This window comes from Suncus etruscus, chromosome 15 (assembly GCF_024139225.1).
Source record: "Suncus etruscus isolate mSunEtr1 chromosome 15, mSunEtr1.pri.cur, whole genome shotgun sequence".
Taxonomy (NCBI): domain Eukaryota; kingdom Metazoa; phylum Chordata; class Mammalia; order Eulipotyphla; family Soricidae; genus Suncus; species Suncus etruscus.
The window spans coordinates 19,338,875-19,357,416 of record NC_064862.1 but is presented as its reverse complement, the minus strand read 5'-3'; the positions used below and the strand labels follow the sequence as shown (position 1 = coordinate 19,357,416).

At 48.7% G+C, this 18,542-nt stretch overlaps 1 protein-coding gene across 2 annotated transcripts in view; it reads left to right on the top strand.

The window, feature by feature from the left end:
* Nucleotides 1-16,671: 16,671 nt before the first annotated feature.
* Nucleotides 16,672-18,542, top strand: part of LRP11 (LDL receptor related protein 11) — a 43,853-nt gene continuing 41,982 nt past the window's right edge. For both annotated transcript variants that reach the window (XM_049789350.1, XM_049789349.1), the window contains exon 1: nt 16,672-17,248. In XM_049789350.1, coding sequence (XP_049645307.1) covers nt 16,687-17,248 — 562 coding nt within the window. In that variant the 5' untranslated portion in view covers nt 16,672-16,686. The remainder of the gene's footprint in view (nt 17,249-18,542) is intronic.

The following is an 18,542-nucleotide window of genomic DNA, read 5'->3' as shown; positions in this document are numbered from 1 at the left end:
TCCTTTCCTATCTGGATTCCCTTGATATCTTTTTCTTGCCTAATCACTATAGCAAGTACTTCCAGTGCTATGTTGAATAGGAGTGGTGAGAGAGAGCAGCCTTGTCTTGTGCCAGAATTTAGAGGGAAGACTTTTAGTTTTTCTCCATTGAGGACAATATTTGCCATTGGCTTGTGGTAGGTGGCCTTAACTATATTGAGAAAGGTTCCTTCCATTCCCATCTTGCTGAGAGTTTTTTTTTATTATTATCAAGAATGGGTGTTGGACCTTATCAAATGCTTTCTCTGTATCTATTGATATGATCATGTGATTTTTATTTTTCTTGTTGTTGATGTTGTGTATTATGTTGATAGATTTACGGATGTTAAACCATCCTTGCATTCCTGGGATGAAACCTACTTGATCATAATGAATGATCTTCTGATGAGGCCTTGAATCCTATTTGCCAGGATTTTGTTGAGGATCTTTGCATCTGTGTTCATCAGGGATATTGGTCTTTAATTTTCTTTTTTGGTAGCATCTCTGTCTGGTTTGGGGATCATGGTGATGTTGGCTTCATAAAAGCTATTTGGGAGTGTTCCCGTTTTTTCAATTTCATGAAAGAGTCTTGCCAGGATTGGTAGTAGTTCCTCTTGAAAGATTTGGAAAAATTCATTAGTGAATCCATCTGGGCCTGGGCTCTTGTTTTTGGGCAGACATTTGATTACCATTTTAGTTTCCTCAATAGTGATGGGGGTGTTTTAACATCCTCTTTATTCAACCATGGAAGTTATGAGTCCAAGAATTTATCCATTTCTTCCAGGTTCTCATTTTTAGTGGCATAGAGTTTCTCAAGTAGTTTCTTATTACCCTTTGAATCTCTGCAATATTGGTAGTGATCTCCCCTTTTTCATTTCTAATACGAGTTATCAAGTTTCTCTCTCTTTGTTAGTTTTGTCAGTGGTCTATCAATCTTATTTTTTCAAAGAACCAACTTCTGCTTTTGTTGATCTTTTGGATTTATTTTTGGGTTTCCACTTCATTGATTCCTGCTCTCAGCTTTGTTATTTCCTTCTGTCTCCCTATTTTTTGGTTTCTTTTGTTGAGCACTTTCTAATATTTTTGAGCTGCGTCATTAAGCTACTCAGGTATGCCCCTTCTTCTTTCCTGATGTGTGCTGGCAAAGCTATAAAATTTCCTCTCAATACTGCTTTTGCTGTGTCCCATAGGTTCGGATAGTTTGTGTCTCTATTGCCATTTGTTTCCAGGAAAGTTTTGATTTCCTCTTTGATTTCCTCTCGGACCCACTGGTTATTCAGTATTAGGCTGTTTAACTTCCAGGTATTAAAGTTTTTCTTCTGTGTCCCTTTGTAGTTCACATATAATTTCAGGGCCTTGTGGTCAGCGAAGGTAGCCTGCAAATTTTCTATCCTCTTGATATTATGGAGATATGTTTTATGTGCTAGCATGTAGTCTATCCTGGAGAATATCCCAGGTACATTAGAGAAGAATGTGTATCCAGGTTTCTGGGGGTGGAGTGTCCTATATATATACTAGGCCTCTTTCTTCCATTTCTCTTTTAAGGTCTAGTATATTCTTGTTGGGTTTCAGTCTGGTTGACCTATTAATTGTTGACAATGTCATGTTGAGGTCTCCAACAATTATTGCATTGTTAATATTCTTTTTCAGATTTGTCAACAATTGTGTTAAATATTTTGCTGGCCCCTCATTCAGTACATATATGTTTAGGAGAGTGATTTCTTCCTGCTGTACATATCCCTTGATTAATACAAAATGTCCATTTTTGTCCCTTACAACTTTTCTGAGTATAAAGTTTGCATCATCTGATATTAGTATGGTCACTACAGCTTTTTTATGGGTGTTGTTTGCTTGGATGCTTTTCCTCCAGCCTTTTATTTTGAGTCTGTTTGTTCTGACTATTCAGGTGTGTTTCTTGTAGGCAACAGAAGGTTGGATTGAGTTTTTTTGATCCATTTAGCCACTCTGTGTCTCTTAACTGGTGCATTTAGTCCATTGACATTGAGAGAAAGAACTGTCATGGGATTTAGTGCCATCTTTGTGTCGAAGTTTGGTGTGTCCGTTGGTCAGTCTTGTCTTAAAGTAGATCTTTCGGTTTTTCTGTTAAGACTGGTTTTGAGTCTGTAAAGTTTCTGAGCTATTGTTTATCTGTGAAGCTATGTATTCTTCCTTCAAACCTATAAGTGAGTTTGGCTGGTGCAGTATTCTAGGCAAAGCATTTATTTCATTGAGTTTTGTCACTATGTCCCACCACTGCCTTCTGGCCTTGAGTGTTTCTGGTGACAGGTCTGCTGTAAATCTCAAGGATGCTCCCTTAAATGTAATTTCCCTTTTTGATCTTGCCACGTTCAGAAATCTGTCTATCTGTGGGATTCATCATTGTGACTAGGATTGTGTCTTGGGGTGTTTTTCCTAGAGTCTGGCCCCCAAGGAAGGCTAGCTGTCCGCAGATGAAGTCGCACACAGGATGAAATCAGGCCGAGGATGCATCAAAGCACAGAAGACAGTCAGAAAGAAGTGCTGGTTTCAGAGTTCTAGCTGAGTCAGCCGCTCCTCCCTTTCTGGGCGGATCAACTCACCTCCAAGGAAGGCTAGCTGGCCAGAGATGAAGCCGCACACAATAAAATCAGGCCAAGGATGCAGCACAGCACAGAAGACAGAGAGAAGTGCTGGCTTCAGAGTTCCAGCAGAGTTCAGCCGGCTCCTCCCTTTCAAGCAAAGTGGACGCTTATCTTTTTATTTTTTTTTTTCTTTTACTGCAGCAGCAGAAGATGTAGAGCAGCCTTTGCCTAGGCTTCAAGGCCGGGTTGGAGTTATGGCGAAGAATACCCTTAGGTGGTGGAGCTGGCAGAATGGGGTACTGACAGGGCTGGGTGATCTCTCGCCTGCCAAGACACAGAACAAAAGGATTCGTCCAGTGCCCCACACTTCATCTCCATGGCTTCTGTCACCTACCAGGCCCTGAATTGTTGCAGGAGAAGAATAGTCACCTGGTGCGGCCCTTGGAGACAGTTGCCACAGGGGTCTGCAGGTGGATGTTCTGCTGCAGCTCTGAGAGATCCTGGAGAGCCTTAAAACAGCAGAGGCCCGAGGGCTGTGAATCAGTTGCCCATTTTGGACTGACTTCTCGCCTGCCAAGACACAGAGCACAAGGATGTGTCCCAGCCTCGGGCCTGTGATGTCACGGTATCCCAGGGCCAAGCTCTTAGAGGTCTTTTTTTAGTTACGAGGCAAATTCGCAAGGACATCAGGTTCCTTGAAGTGGACACTCCCAACTTTTTTTTTACTTTTGCTGCTGCAGCAGCAGCAGAAGATGTACAGCATCCTTCGCCTAGGCTTTCCGGTTGGATTGGAGTTTCAGCGAAGGATGCCCTTAGGTGGTAGAGCCGGCAGAATGGGGTACCAACTGGGCTGGGTGGTCTCTCGCCTGCCAAGAAACAGAGCACAAAGATGCGTCCCACCCTCGGGCTTATGATGTCACGGTACCCCAAAAGCCACATGCCCCACAGTACTCCCAAATGCCCCAGGGCCGCCACATCCTGTTTCCATGACTCCCTCACCCCACCCTCCATATGCCATGCAGGCAGTTTCCGAATTGTTGCAGGAGAAGGATAGTTGCCACGGGGGGCTGCAGGTGGAAGTCCTGCTGCCTCTGACAGGCGCTGGAGGGTCTGAAATCGGCAGAGCTTGGGGCTGTTCGCCACTTGATGGTTCTGGGCCAGCCTCTTGCCTGCCAAGACAGAGCACAAGGATATGACCCAGCCTCGAGCCTATGATGTCACAGTACCCCAAAAGCCACATAACCCACAGTACTCCCCAACTGCCCCAGAACCGCCACACCCCATTTCCATAGCTCCCCCCACCCACCATGTGCGGGCGAGGCCTTGCCAGGCCCTGAATCCTTGCCGGAGATTACTCACCTGCTGGGGAGGTCACAGCTCTGGGAGGAGGGCTCCTCTCGCTTTTCAATAGGCCCCTCTGCAGGTAGAAGGGTGCAATCAGTGGCCACAGCAGAGCTTATCTTCAGGGCACAGGGGTGACCCCAGTCAGTTCTGAGCCCCAAGGATCTGCCCAACCACCACAATCACCCACGGAGGTGCCTGGTGCTGGCAAGGGCCTGTCCAACCATCTTCAGGGTCCCTAAGCCCACCCAGGGAGCCCCAAGGACACAGTTCTCTCAGGGGGCCCGTCATCCACTCTCAGGGAATGTGGCCAAGTCAAGGACCAGTTCCTGCCGCCCCACCCCATACCCCACTGGAGGACATCAGCCGTTGCCCAGCCCATCCTTCATGCCCAGGGATGGGTCAGCCAGATGCCCCAAAGTCCCCCAGGATCTGTCTTTCCTCCCACCGACCGCTGGTTTTCGGGCCAGGTTCTCTGGGGGACAGTGTCTACACTGCCATCCTCAGAGTTCCTGGCCTGGGCCTGTGAGGTCACGGTACCCCAAAAGCCACATGACCCACAGTACCCCCAACTGCCCCAGGGCTGCCACACCCCGTTTCCGTGGCTCCCCCACCCCACCCTCCATGTGCAGGGCAGGCAGTTCCAGGCCCTGAATTGTTGCAGGAGAAGAATAGTCAACTGGCCCTGGGAGACAGTTGCCGGGGGGGAGGGGCTGCAGTGATAGCTCCTCCAGGGTCTTACATCTGTGTAGGCCGAGGGCTGTTCGCCACTGGCCCATTCTGGGCTGGCCTCTCGCCTGCCAAGACAGAGCACAGGGATACATCCCAGCCTCGGGCCTGTGAGGTCACGGTACCCCAAAAGCCACATGACCCACAGTGCCCCCAACTGCCCCAGGGCCGCCACCCCGTTTCCATGGCTCCCCCCACCGGCCATGTGCAGAGCAGGCCCTACCAGGCCCTGAATTGTTGCAGGAGAATAGTCACCTGGTGGGGTCCTGGGGGACAGTTACTACGGTGGGGGGGGTTGGTGGGGGGGGGAGGCTGCAGGTGACAGTCCTGCTGCCTCTCTGATAGGTCTTCCAGGGCCTTAAATCTTCGGAGGCTAGACAGCTATTGGCCACTGGCCCATTCTGGGCTGGCCTCTCGCCTGCCAAGACAGAGCACAGGGATACATCCCAGCCTCGGGCCTGTGAGGTCACGGTACCCCAAAAGCCACATAACCCACAGTACTCCCCAACTGCCCCAGGGCCTCCAAACCCCGTTTCCATGGCTCCCCACACCCGACATGTGCGGGCCAGGCCTTGCCAGGCCCTGAATCCTTGAGGGAGAATAGTCACCTGCTGGAGAGGTCGCAGTTCTGGGAGGAGGACTCCTCTGGGGTGTCATGGCCCCCTCTGCAGGGAGAAGGGTGCAATCAGTGGGCAGCAGCAGAGCTTCTCTTTGGGGCCCAGGGGTGACCCCAGCCAGCTCTGAGCCCACAGGATCTGCCCAGCCACCACAATCACCCACGGGGGTGCCTGGTTCTGGCAAGGGCCTGTCCAACCATCTTCAAGGTCCCTAAGCCCACCCAGGGAGCCCCAAGGACACAGTTCTCTCAGGGGACCCGTCATCCACTCTCAGGGAATGTGGCCAAGTTCAGGCCCAGTTCCTGCTCCCCTACCCCACGCCCCACTGGAGGACAGCAGCCACTGCCCAGCCCATCCTTCATGCCCAGGGATGGGTCAGCTGGATGCCCCAAAGTCTTTTAGGATCTGCCTTTCCTCCCACCGACCCCGCTCCTTTTCGGGCCGGGTTCTCTGGGGGACAGCATCTACACTGACATCTCCAGGGTTCCTGGCCTGGGACTGCTGACAGGAGAGGAGGGTGCCCCTTGGAGGGCTCGGAAAGCGGCTCTTACCCGTGTGAGCGCGGCCTCTCCTGCAGGACGGCCCTGAGGATGAGAGGAAAAGGTGGAGAGGTGGGGCCTTGGGGCTTCTCAGAGAAGCCTCTCCCGAGCAGCCAGGACCACTTCAGGGGACTCAGGGTCAGGTCTCTGCCTTGACTACTCACAAAGATACTAAAACCTTGAGATTCTCCTCAGAGTGAGGCCCAGACTGTTGGTGCTGGCAGAGCTCTGACAAAGAAACTCTAGAACAAGGTCCTGATCCATGTCCTTCCTCGGGGAGCACCCTGGTCCCCTCTGCTGAGAGCTTCTCAGAAACCCATTCCCACTGTCCTAGAAGCTCAACAAATTTGAGCCCCCACATGCGCCTGTGGCTTGTGTTGTGCAGAGCTGAGCCCCAAAAGAAACAGCCAGTTGTCTGACAGCACTGCCTGTGGGGGCTTTCTCTCAGACCCAGCCACACACCAAATCATCTCTGCACTTGCGGTGAAATTGGCTCTCCCTTCACCCCCATCCCTGCCCCTTGAGTCTTTGAGAGAAGTCAGAGTCTACCCTACTTTCAGAGTCCCAATCTTGGTGTTTCTCTGGTGTTTCCATCTTAGATCCTGGCCCGCTTATAAACCCCAGCGACTGTCCCCGAGTCCTTACCTTATAAAAGAAAGTGAAAAAGAAAACGGACAACAAAATATAGAATGAGTCAATTATTTCTCAACCAAAAATTTTGCCTATGGCAAATGAGCCTAGAACCTGCAGGCCCCGCTTATATAGGGTCCGTGACATCATCGGCGCTGAAGTCACAATGGCCACAGGACAGGTAGGGGACACCATAGTCATGGAAACCACGGGCCCTACCATTCTACTACTATTCCTACTACAGTAGTAATATTAATAATACAGTAATTGTCATTACTGTATAATAATTAGTATTAGGGGACCTCCTATTTCCTGCCTTTTCTTCTAGCTCCCAGCTTCAAGCCTTATTCTTTCAGGAAGCCAGAGCTCTCCTGAACCCTCTGGACTCTGTGGCACGGGCCTTATAATCTTTAACTATTGACTCCCCTCTACCTGCTACATATTTAATGAAATACCAATGCACTTAATTCATTAATTATAGAAAATTTCATAATAAACTGAGCCTAAACTTTTCTCATTTAAACAAGATGGAGGAGGAAAAGGAATGTCCTAAGAAGAGATAGGACAAGGCTCCCAAATGTATTTTTCCTACTACATTTGTAGAAGAAAAGAAATTCACCCAGTGACACCCTCAAATTCCTTCTTCATTAAGAGCACACCCTCACTGTACTGATAACTAGTTGCTACTCATGATTTTTTCCAAAGCTACATAGGCAACAGAAGGATTGTCCACTCTGGGGAACTTCGATAGAGGAAGAGAGAGAAGATGCTTGTATAAGCTAAGAAATAAGTCAAACTTTGAGAGCAGATCACCGGAAGTTGAGTGAAAGTCATGGTGGAGGCCCTCTTGTGTCCTAGTGGTGACCTCTTTCTTTTGAATTCCTAGCCTTCAGGATTTCAAAAAGTGTATTTCTTTGGCCGACTCCACAGACTCCGTTCTCTGAAGATAATATGAACAAACCATGAGAAGTTATGGATATCCTTGCCCCACGGCTGAAAGCTAAACGATTTTCGGAGGAAAGGGCAATCCAAGTCCCACCCTGCTGAAGTCACACCTGTGCAGCAGTTACCCACTCTCACCGCTTCACCAATAGCTCTCCTTCAACATTCATCTATGGCTCTCTGAAGAGACACCAATCTGACAAAACTCTAGGTAGGACAGTATTAGGGCTGACATTACCAGGCCTTTTTTTGTCTGCTCATACTTTTGGAAGACCTGGCAGCTGAAAACATGCACCACCAAAACAATATGGCCAGTTTAGAGGCCATGTAACAACTCCAAAATTTTAATACTGTCACCCCCATAGGAACACACCAATTGAGACACCTATGTGCATCTGAATCCACCTCATATTTAGAAGCAAAAGAAATCACAGAATATTCAACTAGCAACAAGAGCTTACTACTCCATCTGACAATGCCTTGTTAACCTCGTAAGATGCAATAATTTTCACAAAAATTTTGATGCAGTAGCCTTTTTAATTTTTTCTTGTTATTCTTTTTGTTGATGTTTTTTATTTGTTCATTGGTTTGGGGGGCACACCGGATGGTGCTCAGGGGTTACTCCTAGCTATAACCTCAGAAATCACTCCTGGCAGGCTCAGGAGACCCTATGGGGTGGAGGGGATCAAACTCAGGATCTGTCCAGGTAGTCCACATGCAAGGCAAATGCCCCATTGCTGTGCTACGGCTCATGTTCCTCCTTTTATTTTGTAATGATTTTGCTCCTACTTATATGTGAATACATGTAGTATAATCAACTAGTTTATCCATGGCATTTAAATAAAGTAACATATTAAAAATAAATTTCCAGGGGGAATGGGAAAAAATAAATGTTCAGGGGCTGGAGAGATAGCATGGAGGTAAGGCGTTTGCCTTGCATGCAGAAGGATGGTGGTTCAAATCCCGGCATCCCATATGGTCCCCTGAGCCTGCCAGGAGCTATTTCTGAGCATAGGGCCAGGAGGAACCCTGAGCACTGCCGGGTGTGACCCAAAAACAAAAAAATAAAAATAAATTTTCATTGCTCAAACTAATTTTTGTGGCACTATATTATGAAAAACATGGCAACATAATACAGCTTCTTATGTGCTATATTACTTAGAGATAACAAATATTAAAATAACACATAAACAGGAATCTATTGAAGGTCTTTCCTGTTTCATGACACAGGAAATCAATGAAAAAACAAATCACCAATTAGAAGAACTTTAAAATATTATAAGCACAGTTGTATATATTATGTATGTCTATGTTGCACACATATAATGTACCATATTTTCTGGCATATAGGATGACTTTTTAACCCATGAAAACCTAAAAGTCAGGGGTCATCTTATATGCCAGTATACAGCATGCAGAAACTTACTTCAGCTTCAGGGACGAGTGATCCATGCCCTTCTTACCACTGCATCTCACCCAGCTACCAGGTGTCACCACTCAGTCCTCTCCTCTTTTTTTTTTTTTTTTTTTTTTTTGGTTTTTGGGTCACACCCAGCGGTGCTCAGGGGTTACTCCTGGATATCTGCTCAGAAATAGCTCCTGGGGCACCGGGATTCAAACCAACCACCTTAAGTCCTGGGTCGGCTGTTTGCAAGGCAAACGCTGCTGTGCTATCTCTCCGGCACCTACTCAGTTCTCTGCTTGTCCTGATTCATCTTTCATAGCACATGGAGGAGCTTAGTTACCAAGCATAGCATCCCATGCAGCTGCCAGGTGTCATTGCTGGGATGTGGCTTTCTGGTGTTCAGTCCTCTGTTCAGTTTTTAGGGGACACAGAGGAGGCACTCTGTCTCCCTCTAGCTGTCCCATTCAGCACGGCACCCCAGCCAGCTGCTCTTGGAGGAGCCCCCTCTCCCTGCTCTCAATGTAGATCACAATTAAAAAATCACAATCACTCACTACAAATGACAAATGTAAAATGATCGTTGGCACTCCAAAGTCTAGCTTTATTAAACATATACTATTAACCTTTGAGGGTTCTACTCTTTTTTCACTTTCATTTTTTAATTCCATTTGGTATGCATTGAAGGAGAGGTAGTCTTATATGGCAAATATGGCTCAAACCCTATATTTAACAGGAAAAATAGGGGGTTGTCATATGCCCAGTAGTTTTATACACCGGAAAATATGGTAACTTCTGAGCATAGAACCAGAGTACCATATTTTTTTACAATAAGACATACCATAAGACACACATAGATTTTAGATGCTCTTCTCCCCTGCACCCAGGCTTCAGCTCCAGGCAGCACTCACTCCATAAGATGCACTTTTTTGGGGTAAAAGAGCGTCTTGTAGTATGAAAAATACCGTAACTCCTGAGTGTCCTGTGTGTGACCCCAAAACCAACCAACAAACACAAAAGCTCAGGAAGGAAAAAGACCTTTAAAGACCACTGCAGAGGGCACCTTGGATGCTAGAAGAGAAATGTCATTCTTTCCTCCCCTTTTTCACACCACCTGTGATGCAGGCGCCAAGAGGAATGAGGGATCCAGAAGTTCCAATCCTTTGTCGTCGTCTCCAATTTTCAAAAGGACATGGCCAAAATGAGATGTCAGGTCCCGATGCTAAATGGAGATGCACAGGAGATTGCAGATCACTGTAAAGAGCTTAAGAGCCAAATTGGGGGGTCCCTAAAGAGGTGAGGAGGGGAAGGGTCTGTGGTGATCGAATCACAGTTGATTCCATTTCCTTGCAAGATGCAGAGAGACATTTGCTAATTTTAACTTTTTACATCCTCCCATTAGCATACAAGCACATCTGTAAAACATGACTTGCATTTGTCCTTACTGTAAAATCCCACTCATATTCCTGCTTTCACTGACCCTAAAAATAAAGCCTTGATAGATAAACAATGGTTGCTTTCGTGTGTGAGACTTAAAGACACACAGCAAGGCCGCAACAGCAGGCCAAAGGCAACATATGGCAAAACTAAGCCCCACAATTGAGTTGGACAAGGGGTGAAGTGGAGACCCATTGGGGGAAGGAGGTGGGTACATGAGTGATGGGAGGGCTAATGTTGGAATTATGCGTATGAGATACCATAATTAACAGTATTGTAAATCCCAGAATCTCAATCAATAAAATATTGTTTAATTCAGGGGGTTGAAGAGCTAATACAGCAGGTACTTATTTGTTTGCATTTGGCCAACTCAGGTTCCGTCCCCAGCACCCCAGATTGTCCCCCTGAGCACTAACAGGAATAATTCCTGAGTGCAGATTCAGGGTTAAGCCCTGAGCACCACCGGGGGTAGCTCCAAAACGAAACTATCTTAAATTTTTTAAATGTTGGAGCCCGAGAGATAGCACAGTGGTGGGGCTTTGCCTTGCATGGAGCCGACCAAGGAGGGATCCAGTTCGATTCCCAGAATCCCATATGATCCCCTTAGCCTGCCAGGGGCTATTTCTGAGTGCAGAGCCAGGATTAACCCCTGAGCACTGCTAGGTGTGGCCCCAAAACTAATCAACCAATAAATAAAGTTTAAAAAGATTTTTTTAATGTTTAAAAAGCCTTGCCTGGTCTGAGTCGTTTTAATGGAGGAGGGAAAAAAAGTGCCCCCAACCAAAATTAATGATTTATTGGAGCTCTGTGGGCGTCTTCCCAAACCAACTCCAGGAGTTTCTGCAGATCTGAGGGAAGCAGAGGAGGTTCAGGGGTGCACAGGAGAAAGGCATATTCAGGGCAGAGCCCTGTCCATAGCTGGACATGGCTTCTGTGACTCTAGAACTGGAACCCTGAAAGGCAGGTGACCTGTCCATAGAGCCACCGCCAGACCTTGCCAGTGCTTCAGGACAGGAAGGAGCTAGAAAAGGAGCCATTGAGTAGAGGAGGCAGAACAGCTCCTTGCTAGGGTGACACCACTCTGGCCTTTGGTGGGGACATTCTCCCACTCTACCCAGGACCCCTCCTCCCCATTGCCCTCCCCTGCAGAGAGGATGCTCCTGACTCTTGTGCCAGGCCCTTGTGCTCAGGAAATACTCTTGGAGGCCAGAGGCCTGGGGCTTTAGCACAGATCTAGCTCACTTTTGATTGAATTTAATGACAGGACCTCTCAACCTTGAGATTTTTGGAAAAAGGCTGGTGTTGAATGTGGAAGGAAGAAAGGAAGGAGCAGAAAGAAGAGAGGGAGGAAGGATGTTTCTTCCACCCTAACTCAACCAATCCTGGGAGATGGTGAGTTTCATTCCATGTGCCACCCTACCACACTAGCTGAGGGTGATGATCCCTTGGCACTGTCATTTGTGAACTAGCTGGAAGGACATGATGTTATCACATGAGGCCCATATGTGGGTGCTGCCTGGGAAGGAACAGGAAGGGCTTTGAGGCCTCAATTTCTGTGCATAGCCTCTGCCATCGGTTGGGGTGGGTATCAGTCCATAGAAGGACTCTCGTCATTTGCATCCACAAAAACATCATTATGCAGCTCGGGTCTGCAAATGAGACCTTGGGCCTATGTGTGTCTCTCAGAATAGGATTCACGAACTTGGAATCAATTTGAGGAGGGTTTAGAAGGCAATGAAAAGAAAATTATCCACTTTTTTTTGTTGTTGGTTAAGGCAGTGACAAATGAGAAGAAGGTTAAGCTAGAGGGAAAGGGTGAGGGAAGAGACGGAAGTGGAAGGACTTTCTCATGGGGCTGTCAGTCTCTGGATATGAGAGTTCCAGGTCTGTTATGTACCTACTGTGTGATGACGAAAGGTGACTAAAACATCATTGGTATGTTGCTGCAGGGAGGTCACACTCCTACCTTTTGTCAGCAACAGAGAATTGAATAGAGGTTTGTGTGTGTGTTTTTACTAGCCTAATTTCCCAACATCCTTTGCACTTACTATATTTCTATAACTAAATCCAAGAGAGAGAGAGTGAGAGTGTGTGTGAGAGGGAGTGAGAGAGGGAGAGAGAGATAGAAAGAGAGGGAGAAAGATTATGGTATATGTCTTCTATGAGGCTGACTATTGCTGACAGTGTTGGGACTGTATGGGGTGCCAGGAATCAGATTCAGATCATCCATATGCAGGGAAATTACTTTTCTCTCTATACCAGGGGTCTCAAACTTAATTTACCTGGGGGCCACAGGAGGCAAAGTCGGGGTGATCCTCGAGTGCAAAGTCAGTAGTAAGCCTTGAACATTGGGGGGTGTGACCCAAACAACTAAAACAAAACAAAATAAAAAAGATTCCTCTAGGGCAGGGCCACAAAATGTTGTACAGAGGGCCACAAACAGCCCACGGGCCGCGAGTTTGAGACCCCTGCCCTATACTCTCCTGCCCCTCCATGTCTTTCTTTGCCTAACTCTTTGTACTACTTGATCTCAAGCTAGATGCACTGGGAATGAATTTTTAACATGGCTTATAGAATCCAGCCACATTTCCGTCTGGTTCCAGTTTTCCAGCTCAGCCTCAAAGAGTATATTGTTTTGTTAATCATGAGAGACAACTCAGCTCTCCACAGATAATCTACAGGAGCTAGCTCCCCACCATCGGGAAATATTTGGGTTTCGAAAACACAGCAGGAAGAAACTTCCATAGAAAATCTTCAGCAAAGACAGGAAGGTTTGTAGTTACTTGAAGCAGGGTTAGGGGTGTAGGTAAGGGGTTGGAACGGAGAAAAGTTGCCTTAAAAATCTTAGGGTTCATGGCAGTTGTCTAAAATTTGATTAAGGGAATGCTCTCAACTCTGAGTTTACTGAAACTCATTGAGTTGGACTTAAAGCAAGTGACTTTTCTGGAAGGCAAGCAACATCATTGTTATTATAATTTGGGGGCCACACCCAATGGTGCTCAGGGGTTACTCCTGGCTCTGCACTCAGAAATTGCTCCTTGCAGGCTCAGGAGACCATGGGATGCCAGAGATCAAATCTGGGTCCATCCTGGGTTGCCCACATACAAGTCAAATGCCCTGTCACTGTGCTGTCACTCTGGCCCCACATACAACATCTTCATAAAGCTGTTCAGAAAGGTTAGCACTAAATTTCACATAATATAAAACATAGAAGGTATTTCCTGAATTTCAATCGTTTAGAGATGTTGAAATGATAATTTTTTGTTCATTGGGCTAATAGAATATGTTATTAAAATAAGATGGCATTTATGGGACTCATCTATAGATGAGTCATTGGTGCCTCGGCTGCCTCCCAAGAAAAAGAAGGCTCAGTAACCTGAACAGGAAAGTTGGTCTTTGATCTTCATTGAGAAAAAGTGAAGGGAACTCCAGGAAATTGAAGAGGTCGAGATACCCCTGGGGCTCTTGAGGCCTGGCCCTGACTCTTCCCATCTTGAGGGACACTTACTGAGATGGAGGTTTTCTTCCTCTAGTTTTTTTTGTTTTTGTTTTTGTTTTTTTTTTTTGGTTTTTGGGTCACACCTGGCGATGCTCAGGAGTTACTCCTGGCTATCTGCTCAGAAATAGCTCCTGGCAGGCACGGGGGACCATATGGGACACCGGGATTCGAACCAACCACCTTTGGTCCTGGATCGGCTGCTTGCAAGGCAAACACCACTGTGCTATCTCTCCGGGCCCTTCTTCCTCTAGTTTGATGGAAGAAGACTCATTGTCCTCAATGTCCTTGCTCTGAGCAATACTTGGGTGCTCGTCGGAGGCAGCGGGGTTCAAGGAGACCAATCTGCTCTCGGGGCGAAGACCCCCCCCCACTAGTCCAAGAAAGGCTGATCATGGAACCTTGCTGGCTGGGCTGGCGGCAGGTTGTGCGGATCCCTGGGAGCTTGAATTTCTTGGTCTGAAGGAGAGAGAGAGGGGGGGAGAGGAGAAAACAGAGTCTTTCAGAAAAGATGATGGAAAAAGGAAGAGAGAGAAAGAAGAGACTGGGAGATAGAGATAGGAAGAAAGGTGAAGGCAGCGGGGGAAGGCCTGGCCTGAAGGCAAATTCTTCTGGGCTCTTTCCAAACACCAGTATGACTAGCCTGGGTCTGAAATGGCCTGTACACATCAAAGTCATTTACACTGAGTATTATTTGGGGCAGACATGATAGGGCTTATTCTATTCAGCGAGTATCATACTTTATTTAAAAAAATAATTTCTTTATTTAAGCACCATGATTTTTATTGCAATAATGTCTTTTAAAATAATATCTTTATTTAAACACCATGATAAGCACCATGATTACAAACATGTTTGTAGTCGGATTTCAGGAATAAAAAGAACACCTCCCTCACCAGTTCAACCTTCCCACCACCAATGCCCCCCCATCTCTCTTCTCCCCTATCCCATTCTACTTCTCTCACTCACTACCATTATCATGATAGTTGTCAGTGTAGTTATTTCTCTAACTGCACTCACCACTCTTTTCGGTGAGCTTCCTGTTTTGGGACGGACCTTCCAACCCTATTGTCTCTGGGGATTATTACAATAATGTCTATTCCCAACAGTGCCCAGGGATTCATGAGAAAGAAGGAATCTGAGAGTCCTACATGTAAGTCATAGGCTCCAGCCTTTTGAGCTATCTCTACACTCAACAGTAGTTTTTGAAATTTGAAACCATTAAAACATATGGGATGAAAAAAAAACATATGGGATGGTCTTCATAGGAAATAAGATGCATATTCATAAAATTTTAAATGCAAGAATCTGTATAATCTATCAGCCTTGGTAGAGGAAATCTTCCAGAAACCCTAGATTTAAATTTTAATTTCATCTTCTTAAGTTTTGGGGGGTTGCAGAAAAGCTTTTATGAGACTCATATAAGTTACCTTTTAAATTTTGCAGCCATAAACACTTCCCCAGAAGTTTCACATTCACAGAAGTGACTGACAAAAAAAATTAGAAGCCTGGTATCCCCAAATCCAATCAATACATGACATTCTTTTCTAAGCATGGGAGCACTGCAGTGAATAAGAGAAATGATGCCTCTGAATAGTTGAATATAAATACTAGGCCCAAAACACATAAAACCAGACCTAGGTCAACTTTGGAGACAAAGTTGGAGATTGGAGGGTGGAGGGTGGAGACAGACCTTTCCAATAGGGAGTTTTTCAGCAGGGAGAGCCAAGTAAGGTGTACCCATTAGTGGCCCATGAGAGGGACAGTCTTGCCACCGATGAGGAACAGGAAGTCGACCTCATAGGCATGTGCTAATAAGCATAACAAAGTACAGGAGAAGAGACAGAGAAGAGCATTTGGCCTGAGTCATGCTAAGTCTTTGACAATAAAAGGATTTCATGTGGATCCAGGGGAGCGCTATGACACCATTAGCTCTTTGAGGGTTTGATTGTGCTTTGGGTGCCTGTGAGCACTAGTGAAGTACGTTGACTCTTTCTGGTACCTAGTGGGATGACTTTTCAATTGTTTTGCTTCACTATTTTCCATGCTACCATAAATGTGGATTCAGATGAGACTCCTTTGTCTTATATGTGATTTTACAGCTGGGATCTCTAATGGGCCATTGACTCACTCGAGATGGAAACCAAGTCTGAGTGGTGACCAAAAGCCCCAGGCTTTGGGGGAGCCTACGCTTCAACCTTCAAACGAACTCGGGGCCCTCCGTTGGCACAACGACACCCTCGGAGCATGCAGGCAGCGCTCCAGCCTTGCAGGCCCGCTGGCCAGGCCTCCCGGACGGAGAGGATGACGAGGCGGGGCCGACACCTGGGCGACCGGGGCGGTCCTGTGGGGCGGTCCATTTGGGGAGGTTCTTTTGGGGAGATCCATTTGGGGCGGCCCATTCGGGGCGGTCCATTTGGGGAGGTTCATTTGGGGCTGTCCTTTCGGGGCGGTCCATTCGGGGCGGTCCATTTGGGGAGGTTCATTTGGGGCGGTCCGTCTGGGCGGCCCATTTGGGGCGGTCCATTTGGGGCGGTCCATTTGGGGAGGTCCATTTGGGGCGGTCCATTTGGGGCTGTCCTTTCGGGGCGGTCCATTCGGGGCGGTCCATTCAGGGCGGTCCATTGAGGCGGTCGGTCTGGGGCGAGGCTTCGGGCCTTGAGCCCGCCCTGTCGCTGTCCCCAACTCGGTGCTGATTTCCCCCTAGAAGCCGCCGGGCTGGGCGCTCCTCCCTCCAGCCGGGAGCCGAGCTGAGCCGAGCCGCGTCGGGCTATGCGTGCAGCAGCCTCGGTGCCAGCAGCCCCCGCCGTGGCCAGCGTGGAGGGGCGTCTCGGGGCCGCCGCTGCTTGACCCCCGGGCTCCTCCGCCAAGCCAGGCGCCTTCTTTTCCCTTTCTCCCCTTCCCTTCCTACCCTTCCCTTCCCTCCCCGCGCTCCGCGGCCCCCCGCGCGCGCCCCTCTTCAAGGCTGTGCGCAATGACGCGCGCGGACTCCGCGCTCCGGGCGCTGCTGCTGCTGCTGCCGCTGCTGCCCTTGCTGGGGCCGGACCCGGCGGCCTCAGCGGCGCTGCCGGAGCTGCAGGCTCGGCTCTCGGGCGTGGAGCGGCTGCTGGGGGGCTTTGGGCGACAGCTGCAGCAGGAGCGGCCGCGGGAGGAGCCGGAGCCGGAGACGCAGCCGCGCGCGCAGGAGAGGTGCCCGGGCGCGGGCGGCGGCCTCGCCCAGCTGCGCGACGCCATCATCCGCACGCAGGATTCCCTCGCGGCCGGGGCCAGCTACCTGCGGGCCCCCGAGGCCGTGCGGGGCTGGCGGCAGTGCGTGGCGGCCTGCTGCGCCGAGCCGCGCTGCTCCGTGGCCGTGGTGGAGCAGCCCGCGCCCCCCGGGCCCCCCGCGCTCCCGGACGCCGCGCTCGGCTGCTACCTGTTCGACTGCACCGCGCGCGGCCGCAGCGTCTGCAGGTTCGCCCCGCACCGCGGCTACAGCAGCTACAGCCTCCGCCGAGCCCCCGAGCGCGGCCCCGGCCGGCCCTCGCCTCCGCTGGGTAAGCAAGCGAGCCAGCCAGCCAGCCAGCCAGCCAGCGCCGGGGATGTGGGGATGGAGAGGCCCCAGGCCCAGCTCCCCAGCTCCGCCTGGGGTCTGGAGTTAGGGTCCCAGGCGACCGCCCTAACCCGAGACCACCTCGGGTCGTGCCAGGTGCAAAAGGGAGTTTATTCGACTAGTCGAGGTCCAAGGCTCGTCCGAGCAAGGGAGTCTGGACAAGGATCCGAGTTACAGGTTCCAGCAGTTTATATGGAGATGACCAGGTTTCCACAGCTCCAGCGTTTCGTTCGTGGATACAGTAATGCATTTCAGCCATTTGAATAGAAATCACATCAAAAATCACACCATGCTGAGGGTGGGTGTCCCAACTTATTGCTGACTCAACTTTGTGGGGAGGGCGTCCTTGTCTGGTGGAACAATCAGACCCATCTAGTTTCTCTTTTTCAGCTGAACAGAGAGGGCCCTGCCCTTTACAGGGTACATTTTACGGTATTATCTTTGGACTAACACCTTCTGCCCATGGGGAAGTTGTGAAGTGGAAAAATATTTTAGAGTGGCTTCTTTGGGAGCTTGGAACCACCTTGGTCCTAGGCCCAGGGGACTTTGGTTCTCACACTGGCATCCACCTGCCTAGTCCAGGCCTGGGACACCCATCTAAGCCCAGTCTGCTGCTGAGGGCCTTCCTCATCGTGTGAGCCCGAAAACTCACCTGCTTTGGGATTCTTCATGTTTTTCTGAAAAGTGTCCAGAGGTCGAGCAGAAGCAGGCACCGGGCAGGCTAGAGTGTATAAAAAAACTCCTAGCAACAGTGCTCACAGGTCTGAGGTGCATGTATGCTTTGCAAGTTAGGGCCCACGAGACTCCTGGGCACCTCAGGAAGGAGTGATATTCCCCTTCCTTATTCAGTCTGTTTTAAGAAAAATCCACCCACCCACTAACCCCACCACACACGGTCTTCCAGCATTTAAGACAAAACAAAATCCAGCTGATCTGAAATTTTCAAAACTGGGAAAGGCTCAGGAAAAAAAGAAAATGCTGCTTTGCTTTCACGTTCTGCAAATAACTGGAACACTACCGGGAGGCACAAAAACAGAGAGTGTAGCAGTCGGAGTTGAAGGTCACAAAAGGATTAGATTTTGATTGGATCAGCTTCTGGCTGACTCACTGGTCTCCGTGCCAATCTGGTTTATTTGATTTATACCTACACAGTGTTGGCACTGCAAGATTAAAGGCCTAAAGTCGCCTTGTGGGACCAGTATGAAGGGGCTGTAAATCTGTGTCCATGGTGTTTTGAC